Consider the following 23,106-nt stretch of genomic DNA (forward strand, 5'->3'; position numbering starts at 1 on the left):
TTTAGTAGGTGCTTGACTGACTATATAAGTGAGTGATTAAATGTGTCTCACTGAATGCATGGGTGAGTGACTAAACTGTGTGAATGTCTGTATCAGTCTGTCTGTTGTTATGTAAGCTGCTGCATGGGTTGGTGAGTAGCTACATGAGTGTCTATATGGGTTATTGATTGGTTGCCTGAGTATTTGTTTGGGTGCCTGAGTGTCTGAGTGTCTGTGTGGGGAGTGTGTGACTTTGTGCATATATGTGTGAGTGGGTGATTGACTGGGTGTACCAGTTCAAAAGTGTGTCTGTGAAGGGCTATATGGGTGAGTGAGTGTGTTTATGGCTGTGTTGGTGAGTGAATGGATGTCTCAGTGGTATATGTATGAGTAACTACATATGTGAAAGGCAGTATATGTGAGTGTTGGAGTATATAAATGACTATATGTGAGTGAGCGATTGTGAGAGTGGCTTTATGAATGAGTGTGTGCTTGTGTCAGTGATTGTATAAGAGAGTAAATATGTGTTAGTATCTGTATGAATAGGTGAGGTGGCATGTGTATAACTGTTTAGGTGAGTAAATGGGATTGTGATTGATTTTTTAGATGACTGACTAGACGTGTGAGTAACTCTATGGGTGAGTGGCAGTGTGTGAGTATCTGTATAGGTGTATGAGTGCATATGATAGTGCTGTATTGATGAATGACTGCATGTATGAGTGACTGTCTCGGTGAATGAGTGGGATGTGTGTGTAGACCTAGGAATCAGTGAGTGAGTATGTAGTAACGGGTGTTGGCATGTCTATGGTTTTGAAAATGGTAGTCTGTATTTTAGAGTGTGTGTATCAAAGGTTATATTAGGGTGTGATGAGGTGCATCAGATTATCAGGGGGATGATGTCATCAGTGATTTCATCAGTGATGTCATTTGCGATGTCATCCGTGATGTCATCAGTGATGTCACTGACCTTGTCATGAATGATGTAATATGTGACATCATCAGCAGTGCATTGGGGGCGCGAGTTAAAGTTAGCTGAACTAACTATAACGGCCGAAATTCACTGGTTTTTCTATGGGTGAATTGTTCAACTAACTATAACGTCCCTGAAACCTGTGTTTTTTCAGTGAATTTCTAAGGTTTTTTAAATGCTAATTTCTAACTATAACCTGCCTAAAACCTATGTTTTTTTCTGTGAATTTCAAAGGTTTTTTAATGCTAATTTGTAACTATAACGTCCCTGAAACCTATGGTTTTTTCAGTGCATTTCAAAGATTTTTAAATATTAATTTCTAACTATGCCTACAGAGGTAGGACATGTGAAGAAAGAGGAACAAAGGCACGGAAAGAAGCAAGAGAAATGCAGAAAGAGGGAACAGAAGTCCAGAAAGATGATGAAAAGTACAGGAAGAAGCAAGAGATGTGCAGAAAGAACCAACAGGGGAGCAGAAAGAGGCCTTGTTGCAAAGACATCCAGTGCCCCCAACTTTTTGCTAATGAGCACTAACCAGGTCTAGAGCCAGTGGTATGCTAAAAGACACTTAGAATGCAGTGAAAACACCTACATACACTAGGGATCACTATTCGTTGGGGGTACCCCTGTGATTGTCATGACCTGAACTGTAAGGCCCTAGTACATAATAGGGCAGGGGTTAAAACTACCTCTAAGTCAGAGGTGCAGAAAGATGATTCTTTAAGTAGTAGTAACATTTGCAGAGTGGTGGAGAAAGGGTGCTGGGCCACCAAACAGTGCTCAGGATTCTGCTGCGTAGGACTTACAGGAGGTACCAGGAGGAATTCTTGTCCACCAAACTCCCTCAGGAGTAAATTGAACTTTATCCCCCATTCCGTAGTCTGCCACGAGGTACGTTTGCAGAGTGTTGGAGAAAGGGGGGCAAGGCCTCCGAAGACGTCTTAGCAGTCCCACTGTGTGGGACTTACTGGAGGTAACAAGAGGGGTAGTTGGCCCAAAGGACATCCTTGTGGGCCAACTACCCCTCCTATTACCTTCATTAAGTCCCACAAAGCAGCATTGGTAAGTACTCGTAGCAGGCCATGCCCCCTTTCCCTACCACTCTAAACGCACTCCCTGGCACACTCCTGGATGGGGATTCAAGTAACCTTCACTGCTGGGGGTCCTTCAGGGGCCAACTAGCCTACCTCTTACCTCCAGTAGCCCCACATAGCGGGATTGCTGAGAGGTAGAGAAAGGCCCCATCCCTTTTCTCCACCACTCTCCAAACGCGCCCCCTGGCGCATTGTTAGTTGAGAAAATAATTCCACTTGAATACTGAGGGTCCCTGGGGGACAACTAGCCCACAAGGTAGCTCCAGTAAGAGCCACACAGCTGGATTGCAGAGAGGTGTTCTGAGGCCACGCCCCTTTTTACGCCATGCTGCAAACATAATAAAATTATTGTTTCCACCCCATAATATTTATTCATCCAACAATTTACCCTACATCTGTTCAGCCACTTTCACACTGTCTTTTTAAAATACATACTACTACACCACAAACCACACCACTCTATGCTATTCGACGCTACCTGACTCCACTCTATGTCACTCTATTCAATGCTACTCCACTCTATGCCATTCCACTCAACGCCGCTCAACTCCTCGCTACTCCACTCTATACTATTTCACTCTCTCCCACTCCACTCTGTGGCACTCCACTCTACAACGCTCCACTCGATGCCACTCCATTATATGCCACTCTGGTAAACGCCCCTCCACTCTATGCTATTCTACTCTATGCCAAACCACTCCACACTATGATATTCCACTCTATGACACGCCACTCTGCACAACTCCACTGTGCACCAGACCATTGTATGCTATTTCACTCAACGCCACTTGACTGTATGCTACTCTACGCTATTCTACTCTACACCACTCGACTCTGTGATCCTCCACTCTACGCTAATCAACTCTGTACCACTCCACTCTATGGCACTCCATTCTATGACACTGAATTTTTACGTCACTCTACACTGCGATAGTCCACTCAATGACACTACACTCTATTCCACTCCATTGTACACCAGAAAACTTTTTGCTAGTCCACTCTACACTACTCCACTCTGCGCCACTCCACTCTTCACCACTCCAGTCAATGCTATTCCACTCTAATAGACTACCTATGTTACTCCACTCTATGCACTCCACTCTATGCCACTCCACTGTATACCAATCCACTGTACGCTACTCCACTGTACACCACTTCACCGCACACTATGCTATTTCACTGCATGCAAGTCCACTCTATGCTATTCCACTATATGCCACTTCACTCTAGGATGCTCTACTCCACCTTATGCTTCTCCAGTGTTTGCCATTCCACTCTACACTATTGCAGTCTGTGACACTTCACTCCATGTCACTTCATTCTACACCACTCAATGCTATGTTATTCCAATTTATGCCCTATATTCAACACCACTCAACTCAATGCCACAAGACTCTATGCTATTCCACTCTACTCTACACCACTCTACTCTGTTCTACTCTATGTCACTCCACTCTAAGCCACTCCACTCTATGCCACTCCACTCCACTCTACACTATTCCACTGTACGCTACTTCAGTCTACACCATTCAACTCTACGCCATTACACTGTAAGCCACTCCACTCAGCCCCACTCCACTCTACACCAATTTAAGCTATTCTATTATATGTGACTCTACTGTACGCCACTTCACTGTACACCACTCCACTGTATGCCACTCCAAAGTACCCCACTCCAGTCTATGCCACTCCAAGCTACGCTATTCGACTCTATGTGTCTCCACTCCATGTCATTCCATGCCACTCCACTCTATGCCACTTAGCACTATACCAATCCACTCTACGATATTCCACTCTATGCCACTTGACTCTATGCCACTCTACATCACTCCATGCCACTCCATTGTACCCCACTTCAGTCAATGCTATATTACTCTATGCCACTCCACTATTCTCCACGCCACTCCTATCCACCCAAGTCCACGATATGATATTCTACTCTATGACAGTACACTCTACACCAGAACACTGTACGCTAGTCCACTCTGTGGAGTTTTACGAGTGGGCAGAAATCCGTACGTTGCGCTGTTCACATTGATTTTAGCTCCAGGAGCTTGTTTCGTTTTGCAAAATCAGCGTGAACAGCACCAGGTGGCACGCCAAAGTATGCTGCTTCTTTGCTGCCACTCAAGTAGATTTTATACTCAAGCAACAACTTTCTCAACGCGAATGGTCATCACCGCCTGCAACTATCCAACTTGAGAAAATCTCACCTGGTACCACTAGAAGACAAGCGTAAGGGGGAGTGGGCAAAACTCCACGAACTCTGCCAGCAGAATGGAATTTATCACCCACCACTCTATTCCACTCCACTGTATGCCACTCCAAGCTACGCTATTCCAGTGAATGTGACTCCAGTCTATGGCACTCCACTCTATTCCACTACACTCAATGCCACTCCCCTCTACGCCACTCCACTGTGCACCACTCCACTCTACCGCACTCCACTCCACCCTATGCAACTCCACTTTAAACCACTCCATGGTACGTAATTGCAGACTACGCAACTCCACTCCATGACACGCCACTCCATTCTACTCTACTTCAAGCAATGCTATTCTACTCCACTCTATGCCGTAACACTGTACACCTTTTCACTCTACAACACTCCACTCAACAGCACTCCACTCTACACTATACCACTCTACTGCACTCCACTCTACGACACTTCACTGTATGCCACTCCATTGTATGTCACTCCAGTCTAAGCTACTCCATTCTTCGCTATTCTTCTCTATTTCACTCCACCCCAGGCCACTTCATTCTACAACACTCCATGCTATGATATTCCACTGAATGGAACTCTGCACCACTACACTGTACACCAAAGCACTGTACGCTAGTTCACTCTATACCGCTCCACTCTACACCTCTCCAATCTACTCCATTCTATGTCTCTCTATTCCACGCTGTTCAACTCTTCACCACTCAACTCTACACCACTCTATGCCTCTCCACTCTGCGCTACTCCACTCTTCGACATTAGACTCTACAGCACTCCACTCTACGACACTCCACTGTATGCCACTCCATTGTACGCTCATCTTCTCTACGCCACTCCACTCTATTCTATTCTACTCTATGCCACTTCTTTGCCACTCTACTTCCACGCCCCTCCATTTTATGCCACTCCATGCTACAATATTAAACTCTACAGTACTACAATCTATGCCACTCCCCTGTACACCAGAACACTGTATGCTAGTCCACTCTACGCTGCTCCAATCTATGCTACTCCAGTGTATGTAACTCCTGTATATAGCACTGGAAGCTATGCCCCTCCAATCTTTGCCACTCTACTCAACACTACTCCACTCTATGCCACTTTGCTCCGTGCCTTTCCACTCTACGCCACTACTTACACCACTCAACTCTACGCCAATCCACTGTCCGCAACTCAACTGTGCACCACTGTACACCACTCCACTGTGCGCCACTCCACTCTATAGCACTCCATGTTATGCTATTTCACTGTACGCTATTCCACTCTATGCCACTCCACTCTATGCTAGTCCTCTCTACACCATTCCACTCTATGGTGCTCTACTCTACGCCACTCCACCCTATGCCACTCCACTCTACTCCACTTCATCTACGCTATTGCAGTATATGTTACACCACCCCACTCCTTTCTATGCAACTCAATGCTATTCTATTCCAGTGTATGTCACTCAACTGTGCACCACTCCACTGTACACCGCAACACTGTATGCTATTCCACTATATGCAACTCTACTCCATGCCACTCTATGCTACTCCACTCTACGCTATTCCACTCTATGCCACTCCACTCTACAGCACTCCACTCTACGACACTCCACTCTATGTCACTCCATTGTATGCCACTAAAGTCTATGCCACTTCTTTCTATGCTATCCTGCTCTACGCTACTCCATGCCACACAACTCCACTGTACGATATTCCACTCTACAACAATACACTACGCCATTCCACTATACCCCAGAACCCTGTATGATAGTCTACACTCTACACTACTTACTCTATGCCACTCCAATCTATTCTGTTCCAGTGCATGTGACTCCAGTCAACATATTCCACTCTACACCACTCCACTCTTTGCCACTCCATGCAATTCCACTCAATGCCACTACCTATGCCACTCCACTCTATGCCACTTTAGTGTATGCCACTTTAGTGTGTGCCACTCCACTGTATGCCAAATCACTGTATGCTACTCCAATCTACTCTAGAATTATCGATGGATAACTGAATTACGGAGATGTTTTTCACCAAATGGTTCTAAGGGACATCAAATAGACAATGAGAGTGAAGCTTGAGTTGTCTTTGATGTCACTCAAAACCCCGGGTTGAAAAGCCAACCTGTAATTCACTTTTTACACATCAATAGTTTTATGTTATGTAGCGCCCTCAAAACCATCTGCACCAGCTTTCAACTGCTACTCAGTGGCAGAGAAGTAATGGGGGAGCAATACATAGCATGACTTCTGTTACGTATCTCTGCTCCAAAGGTTAAAAATAAAAAACTTACCTGCCTTCCTCAACCAACCCCCGCCACATTCCCTGCCTACCTTCTCACTACTGTAGCTGTGCTTTCTGCTTTCAGCCAAAGCATACAAGCGGAGCTGCACTGACAGGCTCTCAGAGAGCCCCGTCAGCCTGGCCTCGAAGGCTTTTATGACATCACAACAGCGGGTAACCAGTTTTGTTATCAACTGTTGCTATGTCATAGCAGTGCTTTATGAGATTTAGACACTGAAACCAATGATAATGGCTCTCTATGAAAGACATACATAAATGTGTGCATGATTACACACGAAAACACAATTGCTGGCTAAGCAGAAGATTGCTTATCTAACAGCATAAAATATTTTTAAACTCTGTAAGAATGGCCTGTTTTTGCTCTAAAAGCATGGTATGTGTTAACCCCTATAACCGGAAAAAAGATTTCCTAGTACTTGAAACAATTGTACTAATTGGAACTAAATGTAGCTATAGTTAACCTGGTTTAATATATGGTGCTTGCCCACAGACACCACATGGAAAAATTTGGAAAAATCACAGGGCCATATTTGTGGCCAAGACTTCCTGTGCTGCAGTGCTTGACAGGGAAAGGTTAGGAATGTGACATATTTAATTCAACAAAGCACATTCCTGCCTGGTGCCCTTTTGGCTACCTATCGCCATCAAGGGTACTCATGCATGATGGTGAAAGGTTGCCTACTTCGTAAGGAGGAGTGTTTTTTGGGAAGAAGGAGCACCTTCATGCACAAAAAAATCCCCTGAGGCTTTTTTCTCTTTCTATGTATGCTTCAGAATAATCATATTTCTCCTTGTTACACCTCACCTGGGCAGGTGTAGGTTTTTGGTGCATTCCCAGGTCTATCACTTTTGGTAAATCTGTGAATGTGTCAAAATCCATGGATGTTGCATGGGAACAACCAAGCAGTACCCATGGAAACACCCTCCTGGTGCAGATTAATGCAACACAGTGAATTGTGCTGCTTTGCATTAATCGAGATTTATGAAACCACGCAGAGATGCGCAAGATGGCCTTGCGTGGCTTCATAAATCTCACTTTCAATTTGCGTCACTCTTGCACCACATTGCGTGGTACTAGAGTGACGTAAAAGGGGCTCTTTAATATGCCCCACAATGTTTGGAGAATAAAGAAACACACATCCTAAAATAATGCCAATTACACACGAGTGTTTCTGTTAAATGTATTCCATATCTGTGAAATTATGCATCGCTTCGGAATCTAAAGCCCCGATTTGGAGTGCCCCATGAAATTCGATGTGTATGATTGTCCATGTACTGACCATAAATCAAATAAGGTGACATTCTCCTGCACAAAAACAATTCTGAGAGCCATATTCCTCTTTCGAAGTGTGCTGAATTCTGCAGCATACAGAAAGAGGAAGTAACAAACATGAATAACGATATTTCCCCCCATTATGCCTCCCCTGAGAAGGCATATCTTTTTCTTTTTGGCACCCAGTAATGGTAAATCTGGGAATGTGTCAGTCAAACCACTTTATTTTATTAATTAAAATCATACAAAGTAAAAACATATAAAAAAATGTATTATTATTATTATTTTTTTTTTTTAAACACGATTATTTACAAATTCTAAGATCAGAGAGACATCATATTTTAAAATGACCCAAATGATCATCCTCCATTGTAAAAAGCCCCCCATCACAGATAGGAAAAACATAATTCATGGATCACTCAAAGCTATATTTCTAACATAATTCATATTGTCATGATACTAGGGAATCTCCTTTTCCTTGACCTCACCGCAGCAACCAGGAAACTGGCAATATTTAAAATGGACCATACATCATCAAGCAATTGGAGATATAATAGAGCTGGTTTTACATGTTGAAATCCTTTTCCTCTCAAAAGAGGAACTAGAAATCGCCGTCGGATGGAATCATAAAAACCACAAAACATGATGACATGCAATGTGTCCTGGATAGAACAATCATCGCATTGCCACACAGCTAGGTCTTCTGGTTTACACCAACCAGACAGGTTCCCCAATGAAAAGTGAATTAGGTTGAAACGAAACCTCGTCAACAGCCATCGATGATAAGGTTTCGTCACAATTCTTAAATATGGTTCGATCAGAGGAGAGGTATTTAATAAAATGTGTCAAAATCTATGGGAGTTGCGCGGGAACACCCATGCAAGGCCCATGGAAAACCTTCCCAGGGCTACGTAATGCAACGCAGCAATTTGTGCTGTGTTTGTTACTCCTGATGTATGAAGCCACGCAGGGCCACCCAAAGTGCCTTCGGTGGCTTGATAAATCGAACTGCATGGTGCAAACGCGATGCAAACCCTTGATAAATAGGGCTCTAAGAGTTTTGCTGACATTAGCAGGCCTGCTCTGTTTTCCCCTCAGGAAATTTTTGCAGGCCAAACCTTTCTGAGTAATACATGGTAAATCAAATGCATGCAGAACATGGTGTGGAAACCACCAATTTCACATGTAGTTTCAAGTGGATTCTCTGAGTAGGAGATATTTACTGCACATGATAAATACTGCTCACTGTGTTAATGGTATTTACTGGGAGCAGTATATATCCACCGTCTTTGCAGTCCCTTCCCAACCCCACAACAATAGACACTTTTTTATGTGCCTTGACAAATATGTATAGAGTTTGATTAAAGGAAAACCAGCCTCACATGTTTTAGTTACAGAAATATATGTATCTGCCATGTGCATCATGTTCAGAAATGTATTGCTAAATACCTAAATATTTTCCTTTTTCTTTTACTTAGATTAACTCAACTCTCTTCATCACAACTTTAGTTATTTTGGCACAGAAGCTCTCAGGTGTCAATGCCAATGTGTCAACCATCAAAGACACAAGGTAGTGTATTAATTGCTCAGAAAAATACTTAGATGTTTCGGTGACTTTACTATGTTTGTTCATGTTTTGAAGCTTTCACAATCATGCTCCAGACCATTTATTTGGTATATGACTAATGATATTTAAACTAACATCTTGAATAATACACATTTCAATTAATTTCCCTCTGTTTTTCAGCACTAACCTCTAATGCTCTGTAGCTGCAGAGTATTTTCTCCTCCAGGGGCTTCACTGAGTTCAGCTCGTCCAACATATACCATGTCACTACACAATTAAGCTCCCTGAGGATAATTGATATACTACTGCAAAATATATGCTTAGCCATGTACAATTCACTATTCCCTGGGTTGTAAAACCAAAACAAGCTGGTCCCAAATCGAGCTGAGGAGTAGGCGATCCATGGTGGATCAAGCGTGTCAGATACAACAGCCACTTGAAATGTAAGACCAGACTGAGCTAAACCTATTTATCCAGGACGTAAGCAATAGATGAGGACTCTATTCACTGAAGTACTGAGATCATGTCATACATACCTAGAGCTACCAGAGCCTCTAGAGTATCTGCTCAATGCTGAGGCCCAAAAGGGGGTGGTGATGGACGGAGCATCTGAACCAATCAAACACTCACACCCAGTCAACAGATCTGGGTTTAATCCATCACCGTTCTTTAGCCCACTCTGCCACACCAGTTCAGACATGGCCATATGCAAATCAGTCTGACCCTGTGCCTCATGGGAACAGTCCAGCCCGAACTGCCAAGCCATGCCTTCCCTGGACCAGAATCAAGCATCCTAGGACCGGTTTCTAGAGGCTGAGGCCCAGCACCAATAGTACTAGGACACCGAGGTCGCAACTTAGTCAAAGGAGCATCTTCCTCCCACCTCAGTCAGCAAGTCTCTCACAATTGATGTGACAGTGGACAACTCAACGGAACGTTCCATGGTCCGGACAAGGGATGAGGGAGAAGGAGGTAACTACCATTTGGGAACAAGGGAGATGAAAAGGGTTTATAACATACCTCCCTACCCAAGGAAAATAACAAAAGAACAGGTTGCATGAGGGAAGACAAACTCCTTAACCAACAGGTAGATCAAACCCTTGCTGAAAGAGGTGCAGAAGTAAATATATAAACAAAATCAGAACAATGTTTAAGTAAACACACAATTTTCATGCCGCTTGGACGGAGCATGTGCACCTTTTAGTGATGCTTTCCTCTTGTTGCTAGAGACATCATCAAATCATCCAGAGGATTTGAGACGGGTTGGGACACAGTATAGAATTTGGAAATTCTGTCAACACTCCAAGTTAGCCCGTTTTCCAGCACAACTACATTTCTGCCTAGGCAGATAATTTAATGGTATGAGAAAATATACACTTTCATCCAATCTCCTACACACATGAGGGCTTTTCTTGGTATCTAATCAGATAAGATTCACAATTTTCTATTACTTCTCTCCTATTTACCTAAACATGGGCACATTTCTTAATACACAAAGGTGTGATTTTAGTCCTAGGATTTCACCCTTTGAGAGAATCGAAGGAGGGGACACCTGTAATACTGTTGAGAGTGGTGAGATATGCACAGAATCTTTCCTGTATGGCCTTTGTGGCCACTACTCTTGTAATCTCTGCCCTCTGTAAGCATTCCTTTATCATGCACTTGATTCTTTCCACTAACCCATTGGTCTGTGGACAACACAGGGCAGTATTTAGGTGATAAATTGACATTTCCTTGAGGAATGCCTGCATGAAACTACAGGGTACAGTACCCCATTGTCTTCAATTGTAATTTCTGGGATACCTTCATCCAGGAAGCTTTTACACAAGAAACAAACCAATACTTCAGTGGGGATTTGGGGTACACAATAAGGGCCTCATTTGGAGTTCGACGTATGGTTTACTTTGTCACAGACGTGACACTACAAGTGCATTATGTCCAATGGCACTTGTAATATGGCGGACAAGATATCTGTCACCTTTGTGATTGAGTAACCCACCCATCGAACTCTATATCAGGCCATTAGTCACAACCCGACGTGTATGATAGCGTTCACTTAGGATTTTCTGTTAGGCAGGCCCTATAATGTCAAGTGCCATTTGAATACAAGTTCTATCAAGTACAGTACTGGTAGAGAGGGGAGCTCTTCTGAGAGAGTGTGTTTTGTTACTTTCAAAACATCCATAACAATAAGATAATCCATGACAGTACTTCACTTTGCTTTGCACTTAGACTGTCCATTCCTGGACTCCAGTATTCAGAATGCACTTTGTTCTTGGTCAGGCTCCACACAAATTACTCACAAGCACCAAGTCTATAATTATTTTTCTCAAGTGGCTGAGATTAATTCAGGCATTCTATCCCAACTTTTAGTTGTTGCTGTCAATCACAGGGGGTGGCAGGTGCACTACAGGGTCACTACCTTTCCTATATTAGGAGGCCTAAACTATTTAAAGTGATCCTCCTGAGCAGCAGTTTCCCATCTCTGGTCTGAGTTCCGAGGCATGGACGATGCAGAGGAACAAAGTTGAAAAATTAACCAGATATGTTAGTTCTTAGCACAGAAAGTTGGGAAGATGTTTTAAAATGTTTTGCGAGATTTAAAGTTGGAAAGAGCTTTATGAGAGAAAAAGCTATCACTTATATAACCCACATTTCAGCACTCACTGTCTCTCGCCTGCGTCAATTCCAGCTGTTCAGAAAAATGTTACCTCGTCTGACTGCAGAAGGCAGAATCAGGGCTTTCACAGCCCTGACTGGTTCTTACCTTAGCAGCTATCACACATCGTATGTTGGATTAAGCAGTGTTGCCATGGGTCGGATTAGGACTATATTGAGCAGTGGTGATGCATCTTGAAGATTTGTTTGCACGAAGGCACTCCATTCTCTCCTCCAGGCGCAGTATCCCACAATTGACAGAGTACATGTTTTTGTATTTTAGGCTTCTGACCTTTAAAGCCGGCGCTCAGCTCCTCATCTTGGGCTGTACGTGGATTCTTGGCCTCTTTCAGATTGAGAGCGCCGCCCAGATCATGGCATACTTGTTCACCATCATCAACAGCTTCCAGGGAGCCTTCATCCTGTTGGTTCACTGTATCCTAAACCGCCAGGTAAGCTTTCCTCAGAAATATTCGGAAAAAATGCCTTTCTAGTTATCTTAAATCTCTCTTCGTGATTATTTTCGTGTTTGGCATTTAATCTCTTCCTAACCTGCCTTAATGATTAATTCCTCCATTTTCAGGTCACCCTTAATTTTCCTACATATTCGGTTCTTATATGTGTTGCAGCTTTTCCTCCTCTTGAGGGTTACTTTCCTTCCTATATTTTTATAATATATGCAAGCTTGAGGTACTTACCTCAACCATTGCAGTATATATTTAATTACAACATACTAGGACCACACCTATAATAATTATTTCACTACTCTGCTGTAATAATGTATTACATAGATATTCTAACTTTTCAAAGCCAGCTAGCAGAACCGACAGGCAATACAAAAAAAACTACTTGAGCAGAAAAACAACTCACCTGCATGTGATTGGTCAGGGGAACCTGGGTGCTTACCAATCACAACGCAGCATTGTAGCGTTGGGGAGCCTGGCTTTGCTTCCTGTTCCTCAAGTCCGACGAGTAGAGCAGGAATAGAGACCCGGGACCCGGCAGCAAGGTAAGGTTTTTTTTATTTGTATTGCACACCCTCCCGCATGCGACCTCCCCCATGCCCTGCCCGCCACCCGTGAGCCTTTCCGGCCACCACTGTTACTATCAATCCACAAGAGTGGAAGTCACCCAATTGAAATCTCATAGCAGGCTTGGAAAATTATTGTGTCAGGGGGCTCAAAAGACCAGGGCCCATATTTGTTAGTGTTGTGTCGCCCTTGCGCCACGCAAGGGGGGCCAAGGACGATGCAACACTGAAAACAGATTTATCAAGCCATGCAAGGTCACCTTGCATTATCAATCCATGCAAAGCATTCCCAGATTAGCAGTAGACCTGAAAGTATGATAAATATGCCCCCAGGTTTTGAAAGTAGGGAGAGTAGATGGGAGGGCCAAGTACTGTCAGCAGTAAGGTAACCTCATCCTTCAATAGAATTTATCATGAAAGGCAGTATGGAGTACCATAGCCTAATAAAGGAACTCATCCTTTGGCCTAGTTTTAATGTATTTTCTCATAAAAAAATCCAGAAAATCCATGACTGTCGAGGCTCGTCTTGCTGAGTACTAAAGGGTGTCACATCCTCTGAGGAAACTAAAGAAAATGTGTTCCTATGTTTCATAGCCAGTTATAAACCAGTACTCAATAATTACTCCAATTATTTAATGGTGGATCAGTCAAGTCTGATCCTTCCCATGGGCAGTGTAGTGTTTGTGTCCCCTTCACAGAAAACCTCCTAATAAATAGTGTCAACATTTACATTTTTCAAGTAAACTTTCACTAAATGAGACTAAAAAGACAATGATTTCAAAGATATTTCAAACAATGTAGGTTTGCTATTTAGTATGCCCTCCTAACAATTTCTACACATTCCGTCCCACTCCTGTTAGTTTCTTAACTTGCTTGTTCCAAGTTGATTCTTAGTGAAATCTGTGCAACTTTGAATTTCCCTCTCAGGCACTCATTTTCAGTCAATAGACAGCATGGCTATCCCTCAGGTTAGACAGCTCTCACAGGCTCAGGGAGAAGACCTACCTCTGAGGTTACAGATCTTGCCTGTCGAGGAAACAGACATATATATATGTCCACATGTCCACAGGTATAACACGTTAAACCAATCTTACAGACGTTGGCTTTCAGACAGCTGTACCAATGGTAATGTCAGATAAAGCTTTTTCAATATAAGAGGTAAAATACTTCCTCGAGAATCATGAAAAACCGTCCATAAGCAAAGGGGCCAGTTATTCTTGCAGAAAAGGCTGTTACTCAACAGCTACTTAGGCATGATGATGTGAAAATGTAATGTCTTCAAGTTAGCATTCCTACGCACCCACAAGAATTTCCAAAATGAAAGACGACAAATTAAGGGTTGCATTAAAGAAGCATCAAAGAGAATGTATTATCACATTAATAATTATAATTACAATAAAGGTAGCCTTGAAGAAAATGCGAAGGCATGTATTGTTATATGAAAAATCACAATGACCAAATTGCATTAGTTTCTGGGGTAAACACCCAAAATATAGAATCAAAAATATCAAGAGGACATAATATTGAATCAAAAAAATCGAGAGAACAGAATATCGAAGAGACATAATATAGTTGGACATAATATCGACATCTAGGTAAGTAATATCGAATGTCATTATATCGAATGTCATTATATAGAATATTATAATATAGAATGTTATTATATAGAATGTCATTTTATTTTTTTAAATTAATCGTATTATATGTTAGTTTATGTGTTAAAAGTATGTCATTTTTTTTAAGGTATGTTACAATTTTTTTAAGATAATTAATTTTATGTTAATTAATTTTTGCGTATAGTAGTTCCGTAGCGGGTTGTGGGTTTATAGGGGAATAGGGTGGGAAGTAATTTAATTTAAATTTAAAAGAAATAATAATGTATTAATTAAAAATGTATTGTTTATGAATTAATATTGATAATTAGTTTTTGCGTATATTAGTTCCATAGCGGGTTGTGGGATTATAGGGAAATGGGGTGGGAAGTAATTTAATTTAAATGTTAAAAATAATAATTTATTAATTACTAATTTTATGGTTATTAATTATTATTGGTAATTAATTTTTGCGTATATTAGTTCCATAGCGGGTTGTGGGTTTATAGGAGAATAGGATGGGAAGTAATTTAATTTAAATTAAAAAAAGATATATAATTTATTAAATAATAATTGTATGGTGAATAATTAATATTGGTAATTAAATTCATTAATGTATTAATAAATATGTGAAAAGTTAATAATACAAGTTTTTAATTAATTGATACATATGTAAATTGTGTACATTTAAATTAATTGGTAATTAATTAAATATTAATTATTAATAATTATTGTATTGATATGTTAATTATGTTAATTTATTGAGGAGTATGTTGAGTGTTTATAGGGGAGTATAGTGTTTATTAAATTATTTGAAAATACATTTGTATTAATATTTATATAATATGTAATCAAACTTATGTTATACTGTTAATTGTGTTTATTAATTTAGATATCGTTGTTTTTAATTTTTTGTTTAATGTGATTAGCTAAATATTTAAATGTTAATTAATTATGTTAATTTGTTAATATTTTAGACTATTGGAGGTGACGGTTATAGTGGAAAATAGTGGGAGGTACATTAAATTTAAATAATTATGTTAATTAATTTTAATTAAATTGTAGGACTGGGTCTACTAAATTATTCCTCTACGCTATCCAACAATTTTCCTACTGTTGCACTCTCTGGAGTGGGAACAGTAATTTTTACCCCTACGCTATCCAACACTTTCCCTACTGTTGCACTCACTGGAGTGGGAATAGTAATTTTTAACCCTACGCTATCCAACGCTTTCCCTACTGTTGCGCTCACTAGAATGGGATTAGTATTTTTTTCCCCGACGCTATCCAACGCTTTCCATACTGTTGAACTCTCTGGAGTGGGAATAGTAATTTTTACCCCTATGCTATTCAACGCTTTCCCTACTGTTGCACTCACTGGCGTGGGAATCGTAATTTTTACCCCTACGCTATCCAACGCTTTCCCTACTGTTGCCCTCACTGGAGTGGGAATCCTAATTTTTATCCCTACGCCATCCAACACTTTCCCTACTGTTGCACTCTCTGGAGTGGGAATAGTAATTTTTACTCCTACGCTATCCAACACTTTCCCTACTGTTGCACTCACTGGAGTGGGAATAGTAATTTTTACCTCTACGCTATCCAACACTTTCCCTACTGTTGCACTCACTGGAGTGGGAATAGTAATTTTTACCCTCCCGCTATCCAACACTTTCCCTACTGTTCCACTCGCTGGAGTTTGAATAGTAATTTTTACCTACCCGTTATCCCACACTTTCCCTACTGTTTCACTCATTGGAGTGGGAATAGTATTTTTTACCCGTACCCTATCCAACGCTTTCCCTACAGTTGTACTCTCTGGATTGGGAATAGTAATTTTTATCCCTACGCTATCCAACACTTTTCCTACTGTTGCATTCACTGGAGTTGGAATAGTAATGTTTACCCCTATGCTATCCAACACTTTCCCTACTGTTGCACACACTGGAGTGGGAATAGTAATTTTTACCCTCCCACTATCCAACACTTTCCCTACTGTTCCACTCGCTGGAGTGGGAATAGTAATTTTTATCTACCTGCTATGCAACACTTTCCCTACTGTTGCACTCACTGGAGTGGGAATAGTAATTTTTACCCACCCGCTATCCAACACTTTCCCTACTGTTGCACTCACTGCCATCGATATTCTGGACAGTCGATATTCTGTCCTTCGATATTTAGTCACTGATCCAGTTTCTGGACTACTAAACCAACCTTGTTCTCTTATGCTGACTGCAGGCACATTATTTTTTCTTTGTCGTCCGACAAGAAGCTAGCATGGTAGATCTCAAATCCTGCCTCGGTCTTGTCTCCTCTTAGATGAATTCCAACTCCCTGAAATTAAATGGCAACAAGACGGAGGTTATGGTGCTAGGCAGGGACCCCCAGCTCTGGGGTCCACAGCCCTGGCCAGCAACTCTCAGAGCACTTCCTGAATCCGTCCCCTAAGTGAAGGATCTGGGCTTCTGGCTTGATTCCATCTTGTCCATGAAGTTTCAGGCTATTAAGGGTTCCTCCTCCTGGTTTTCCACCTTGAAATTGTTCACAAAAATCCTATGGATACTTCCTTTTTCTGCACAAAGAACGTCATCCAAGCTAAGATATTATCGAGGCTGGACTATGATAATATTCTATACCTGGGCGCTTCTAAGTCCGTGATCAAACATCTGCAGGTGGTCCAAAGCTCTGCTACCAGGCTCATATTTCACCAGAATTTCAAACATTCCTCTGTCTCTGATATTTTATTTATTTATTTATAGAGTTTTGTATAGTGCGGACAAGACCCGTGGGTATCAGAGCGCTTCACATGTAAGATAAATTACAGACATTATGGAGGCAATTGTAACAACAGATATACATGAGTATAAGGTCTAAGGCGATAAGCTGTAAGGGAGATTATAAGTAAGAGTTCTTCAGCCTATCCAATTAGTATTAGGAGGTGAGTGAGGTAGGGTTGTATAGCATAACAGTGCAAATAACGTGTGTAAATAGCATTAAGGAGTAAAAAGTGTTGCCATGTATCCGAGATCCTAGGCAATAAAACAAAGTGAGGTAGAGGGTATATCGTATTGTCTGAGAGTTACAGATATCGGATCCCCTTGATTTGAGGTAGTAGTAAAGTGTGTGGCCAATGTTTAAACATGAAATCAATCTGTTGACAGATAATTGATCTTCAGGATGTTCCAGTCGAGGCCGTCTCTCTTTGGTGAGGATGTTCTCATCAATAATCAGTAATATTATTCTCCGTGATCTCCACTGGCTCTCAGTGGACAAGCATATTAATTTCAAGGCTCTTTGCTTCATGTACAAAATCAACTCCCAACACGGGACCACGGTTCCTGCAGAAACTAGTGCCCCCGTACCATCTTCCATAGCCCTGCACTGCAGCAATTGTTCCCTCTTTAAAATGCCTAGAGTCAGATGCTCCCAGGTGGGTGGTCACTCTTTTTTTTTTTTAGCCCTAATTTATGGAATGCTCTACCTGAATCACTTAGCGGCTGCATCTCTTTATCCACCTTCCGCTAGAGGCTAAAAATGAAGGGCCCGATTTCACAAAAGTAAGCTGAGACAAAATCATAACTTTACGATTTACGGTATTCACAAAAGGCATTTAGTAGTAGTAAAGTTAGGATTCCTAACTTTACTACTACTAAATGCCTATTGTGAATACCGTAAGTCGTAAAGTTAGAATTGCATCTCAGTTTAGTAGTAGTAAAGTTAGGAATACTAACTTTACTACTACTAAATGCCTTTTGTGAATACCGAAAGTCGTAAAGTTAGGATTTTATCTCAGATTACTTTCGTGAATCCGTTCTGTGGTTATTCTAGCTCCCCTTTGAGGCTGTGGACCATGCTCCTAAGTGTTGGGAAGGCCTATGGGCAGCTACGCGCTATAAAATAATTTAATATTAATCATAATAATTGGATATAAATGTAACGCAGCAGAGAAATTCCAAAATGTAGATTTTCGTCAGCCCTGGGGTCAGAAAATCTAGATTTTATTAATGACACGGAGGCTAATATTATTGCAGTCTTCTTTAATTCCACCACGAACTTCAATCAAAATCATCTTTTTTGCTGCTGTTTGTGGCGGCTTTAAAGGAGACTACAATAATGTCAGTCTATGATCTTGCCCTTAAATGCACCTTTGTACAGCATCCAAGGCAAGATCAAAAAGAGAGGAAAGGATATTAATGCAAAGAATTGTCCTTTTTGGGATGTCCACATGATAATATCAAATTTACAGACTCTGGACTAGAACCGTTTCACCAATTATAATACAACACTTTAACAATACAGGTGTTGAATCGCCTCCGTGTGAATCATGAACAGATATCTTTAGCAGCAACTGCTCTCAGTTGTCAATGTAAAATATCAGTGTGATTTATTCCTCAAACATGAGGTTTAAATATACTATGGAAATACACAAATGTTCCGAGATACCATTTTGGCGATTTCTGAAAAAACACAATGTATTCCCAAATGCCAGGTATCCATATTGGCTAAATAAACTCAATTCTCATATACAAATGCTCACACATTTAAAAATAACTTGAAGTTGTTCAAATATCAGTCTTTCATTGTAAGTTTTTAATAAGTACATAATTTTATTTCACATTCACCTTCCTGTCTTTTATGTACACATGCCCCACAAGGAATGAATCTGCTTCACATGCCTAGTACTGCATTCATATTCCAAGGATATTCAGGGATGCCACCTCATGTCAGGATGCTGATCAGAAGCCTTGAGTGCTCACATTGTGCTGGAGAGGGCTTCTATTGTTCACAGGAGAGCCACAATAATGTAATGGATGTTGACAAGGTGCCAACGATTGTTCAAATTGATCGAGGCCCTCAATTATGCAAGGTGCAATGTTCATGATATGGCAATAAGTACCATATTATGTTAGGGCCACCACAATGACTTGAATGCAACAGTTTGAAAAAGTCTACACCGTGATAGCGTGAGCCTAATAGTGCTTAATTTGTGAGAGGAAGAGTGCCAGGGACAGAAGCTCTGCTCAGAAGCCGGCGGCAATTAAACATCAGCGCGCCGAATACCAAGGACAGTAATCTTTAATCCACTACCAGACACTCTCTGCCCTTTTTTACGCACAGCAGGTTCCTGCTTTCTGTTTGTGGCGGTTTTTCCTTCTTTTTCTTCCTCTGTCTTTCTGATCTGTGTGCTTTTCCCTCTCTTGCACTCTGTAAATATCTCATACCAGAAAAATAATTGCCGGCCACCAAAAATAAGTGCCAGTCACCAAAAATAAGTGCTGGTGCCTACCCCACTGGCAACCACCTCCTCAAATTAAGCCCTGGGACCAATGCCTAAAAATACCCACAGTCTGCTAAGAAAGTCCGCTTTATGCTTTCGGTGACAATAATACCTAGAACGTGCACTCTGTCTCGGTCAAATCAGCCTCTATTACCTCTGTCTCTCCCTGTGTGCATAGTATCCCAAAATATAATTTGTCTTGGTCTTCTCACCTGACCTTTCATATAGTGCATGCTTCTCAATGCTCCCCTGTCTCATTCTTCCAGTCCTCTTCCTTTTCTTCCAGTTTCACCATTTGCCATCTTCCTTCCTCAAGCCATGACACACTTCCCATAGACTGTACTCAACCCTTTCACCTTCTTTGTTTCTACTTTGAATTTTTTCTGTTCTGCCCTGTTTTTATTTCCACCCTTCTTTTTCTTTTTTTTAGTCTTTTCTTCCGCCATTCTTTCCTTCAATTGTCCTTTTCTTTCTTACAAAGCTCCCCCGTGGGACATGTTTCCCTTAGGCAATCTTGATGGCGGCCTCGGGGGAAGCAGGCAGTGATCCAGAGGGACACTGTCTGCTCCCTTCGATGTCTTCCTAAACAGGATTTTTTTAAAGCAACACCTGCCCATTTAAAGAAGAATAAAATAATTCCTGCTTGGAAATGAAAATACAAGAATGAAGGTCTGCTGTCCCTTGCAGGCCTCCATCCTTGCATTTAAAGCCAATCCCAGATGTCGCAAATTGCGATCTGCCTAATTAAAATTCATAAATTGTTTTATGAGTGTCCTCCCTGAGAATGTACAAATTGCTGTGCTACCTCTTACTACACAATTCTCATGACAAACTGCATTCCCATTCATTTACCATTGCGTGCCTTGCACATCCCTGTTTTGTGAATGCGATTAATACTGGGAGCCCTAGATGTTTCAAGGTCCTACACCATAAGAACCGCAAGTCGCGGCTGAGAAATGATGGTGCCCACATCCCCCTTAGATCTGGGGCAACAGCTTTGACACCAACAGCAAGGACAAATCTGTAGATAATGTTTTGATGGGATGTGGACTGGTATCAAATGTGATTATATCCAGGACCATGTATGCGAGAAAGGCGCAGATAATGGTCCTGCCCTGTGAGTGCCTTCCTCTAGCTCAGGGTTCTCGAAAGCTTCCCTCGGACAGAGTAATACAACGCAGAGATTTACGCTGTGTCCTGTTACTCCAGATTTATCAAGCCACTCAGGGCCACTCAAGGTGCCCTTATGAGGCTTTATAACTCTAACTTAGGGTTGCATCGCTTTTGCGTCCCGCTGCATTGTGCCAAGGCGGTGCAACACTTTGATAAATTTGGCCCTCAATTTCTCTCTATTCCACACAAACACACAATCCACAATCATACAAAGGCATGCACATTCACCCTCTATTCTTTTGCCACATGATATGGAGGTGAAAGACCCAAGTTAAGGGGGGCTAGGTGTACATTTTCCATGCAAGAGACCAATAGGCATCTCCACTGAAGAGTATAGAAAAAAGGCCTCTTCCTTGATAATATTCACATTGTGACCTCCACACACACTCTCTAAAAGTGCAGGTTAAAAAGGACAGTAGCCACTCGACCTCAGAGGACATCTCTGCGGTCTTGATTTACTAACAGGAAAAACGTGCCGCGGGCTTGCATGATTGATGAGCCCATTGGGGAAAAACAAGTGCTTGTTGGCTGTCAATGGATGCACCATCGTTGCTCATGATTTTGTCTGTTTGAGCATTTGAGTTGTCTGTGGGTGGAATTGCACATTTTATTGCTATGTAATCTTAGCGGGGTACCTAGTGGCTGCCATTGGAACTGCAACCTGGGTCAATGACATATTAAAGCTGCTGTAGGCAACCAACAAACGACATCACTACAAGAGACCACACAAGGGTGCCAGATTACAAGTGGATTAAAATAGATCTTGTTGATAGAGAAAGGGGAGCACCCTCGTTTTGTCTGAGCCACCAGAAATTCTTGAACTGAAGCTGACACCCGGCCTGTTTCTTCATGTATGTTCTATAAGAATCTATTTAGCAGTGAGTGGAAATGCAACCTTTCCGCGCCACGTAATCTCGATCTCAGTGAAGACGTTATTTGGATCTAATTGGAAATTAAGCATTTTAACAGCATCTCATTGAGGACATCCCTCCCTCCCTCTGCTGTGATCAGCCACTCTGTATGATTACTTCTTTCCAGACTGACACGTTCCCTTATTCCAATACAATGTCTGTCTCTCTTTAGAAGGGTGCTGAGTATGTTCTGGATCTTTCCATTATCTCGCTGTGTTAGTTATGTTTGCCTTAAGTGGCCATGGGTATGCTCAGACGTGAGTCTTTTGCTCGCTGTGCCTCTGGATTCAAGTTAGCCTGACTGATGAGAGGTGATACCTCGAAACCAGTCCTAAAATGCTTGTTTCTGGTCCAGGGGGGACCTGGCTTGGCAATTCGGGCTGGACTATTTCCATGAGGAGCAGAGTCAAGACTGATTTTCATATGTCTGGGTCCAAACTGGGGTGGCATGATGAGCATAAGAATGATGGATTAAACCCAGATCTCTTGACTGGGGGTGAGTTGTTGAAACGTTTCATAACTCCGTCCATCATCTTGTTGTGTTTGCCTGGATCTTTCTTCACAGTAGGTGTGAAGTTGTCTCCCTGCCCTTTATTTTGACTTTTCCATGTTGTTCCTCATTTCTATCCTTTATCATTTCAGGTGAGAGAGGAGTACCTGAGGTGGTTTAGACGGATGCACAAGCCCACAAGGGAATCGCAGTCTTCCAGGATCACCATGTCTACTGCAGCTGCCCCTTCGAAATCACTGAAAGGTACTAGTTAATGTAGCGCCCTCATTTGTCATGTTTCTATAAACCGACTGTCTGCTTATTCCATGGTGCAAATAGGGTGTTTTGTTTTTAAAGAATGTTTCTTTCAGTTTTTGGGAAAGTGCTCCCTGTATTGATTTACACTATGCGTATGGGTGGTAAAAAATCACAGAGAATTATCACAACATGTACGTTTTAGCTCCAGGCCCTGCCTCTCAACCACAGACAGGAATAAAAATGTCAATTATCAATAAAATAAACTTATATTAAATTCTGATCTGTGCATAGAATAGCATGGGGCCTCTATAC

At 41.7% G+C, this 23,106-nt stretch overlaps 1 protein-coding gene across 1 annotated transcript in view; it reads left to right on the forward strand.

Annotated features, from left to right (window-relative positions):
• LOC144828072 (adhesion G protein-coupled receptor E3-like) overlaps positions 1-23,106 on the forward strand; it is a 359,420-nt gene that overhangs the window by 333,443 nt on the left and 2,871 nt on the right. Inside the window, exons 15-17 of the mRNA XM_078686209.1 lie at positions 9,316-9,407; positions 12,346-12,514; positions 22,689-22,800. Coding sequence (XP_078542335.1) covers positions 9,316-9,407; positions 12,346-12,514; positions 22,689-22,800 — 373 coding nt within the window. The remainder of the gene's footprint in view (positions 1-9,315; positions 9,408-12,345; positions 12,515-22,688; positions 22,801-23,106) is intronic.

The sequence above is a fragment of the Lissotriton helveticus genome, chromosome 4_1, assembly GCF_964261635.1.
Source record: "Lissotriton helveticus chromosome 4_1, aLisHel1.1, whole genome shotgun sequence".
Lineage (NCBI taxonomy): Eukaryota > Metazoa > Chordata > Amphibia > Caudata > Salamandridae > Lissotriton > Lissotriton helveticus.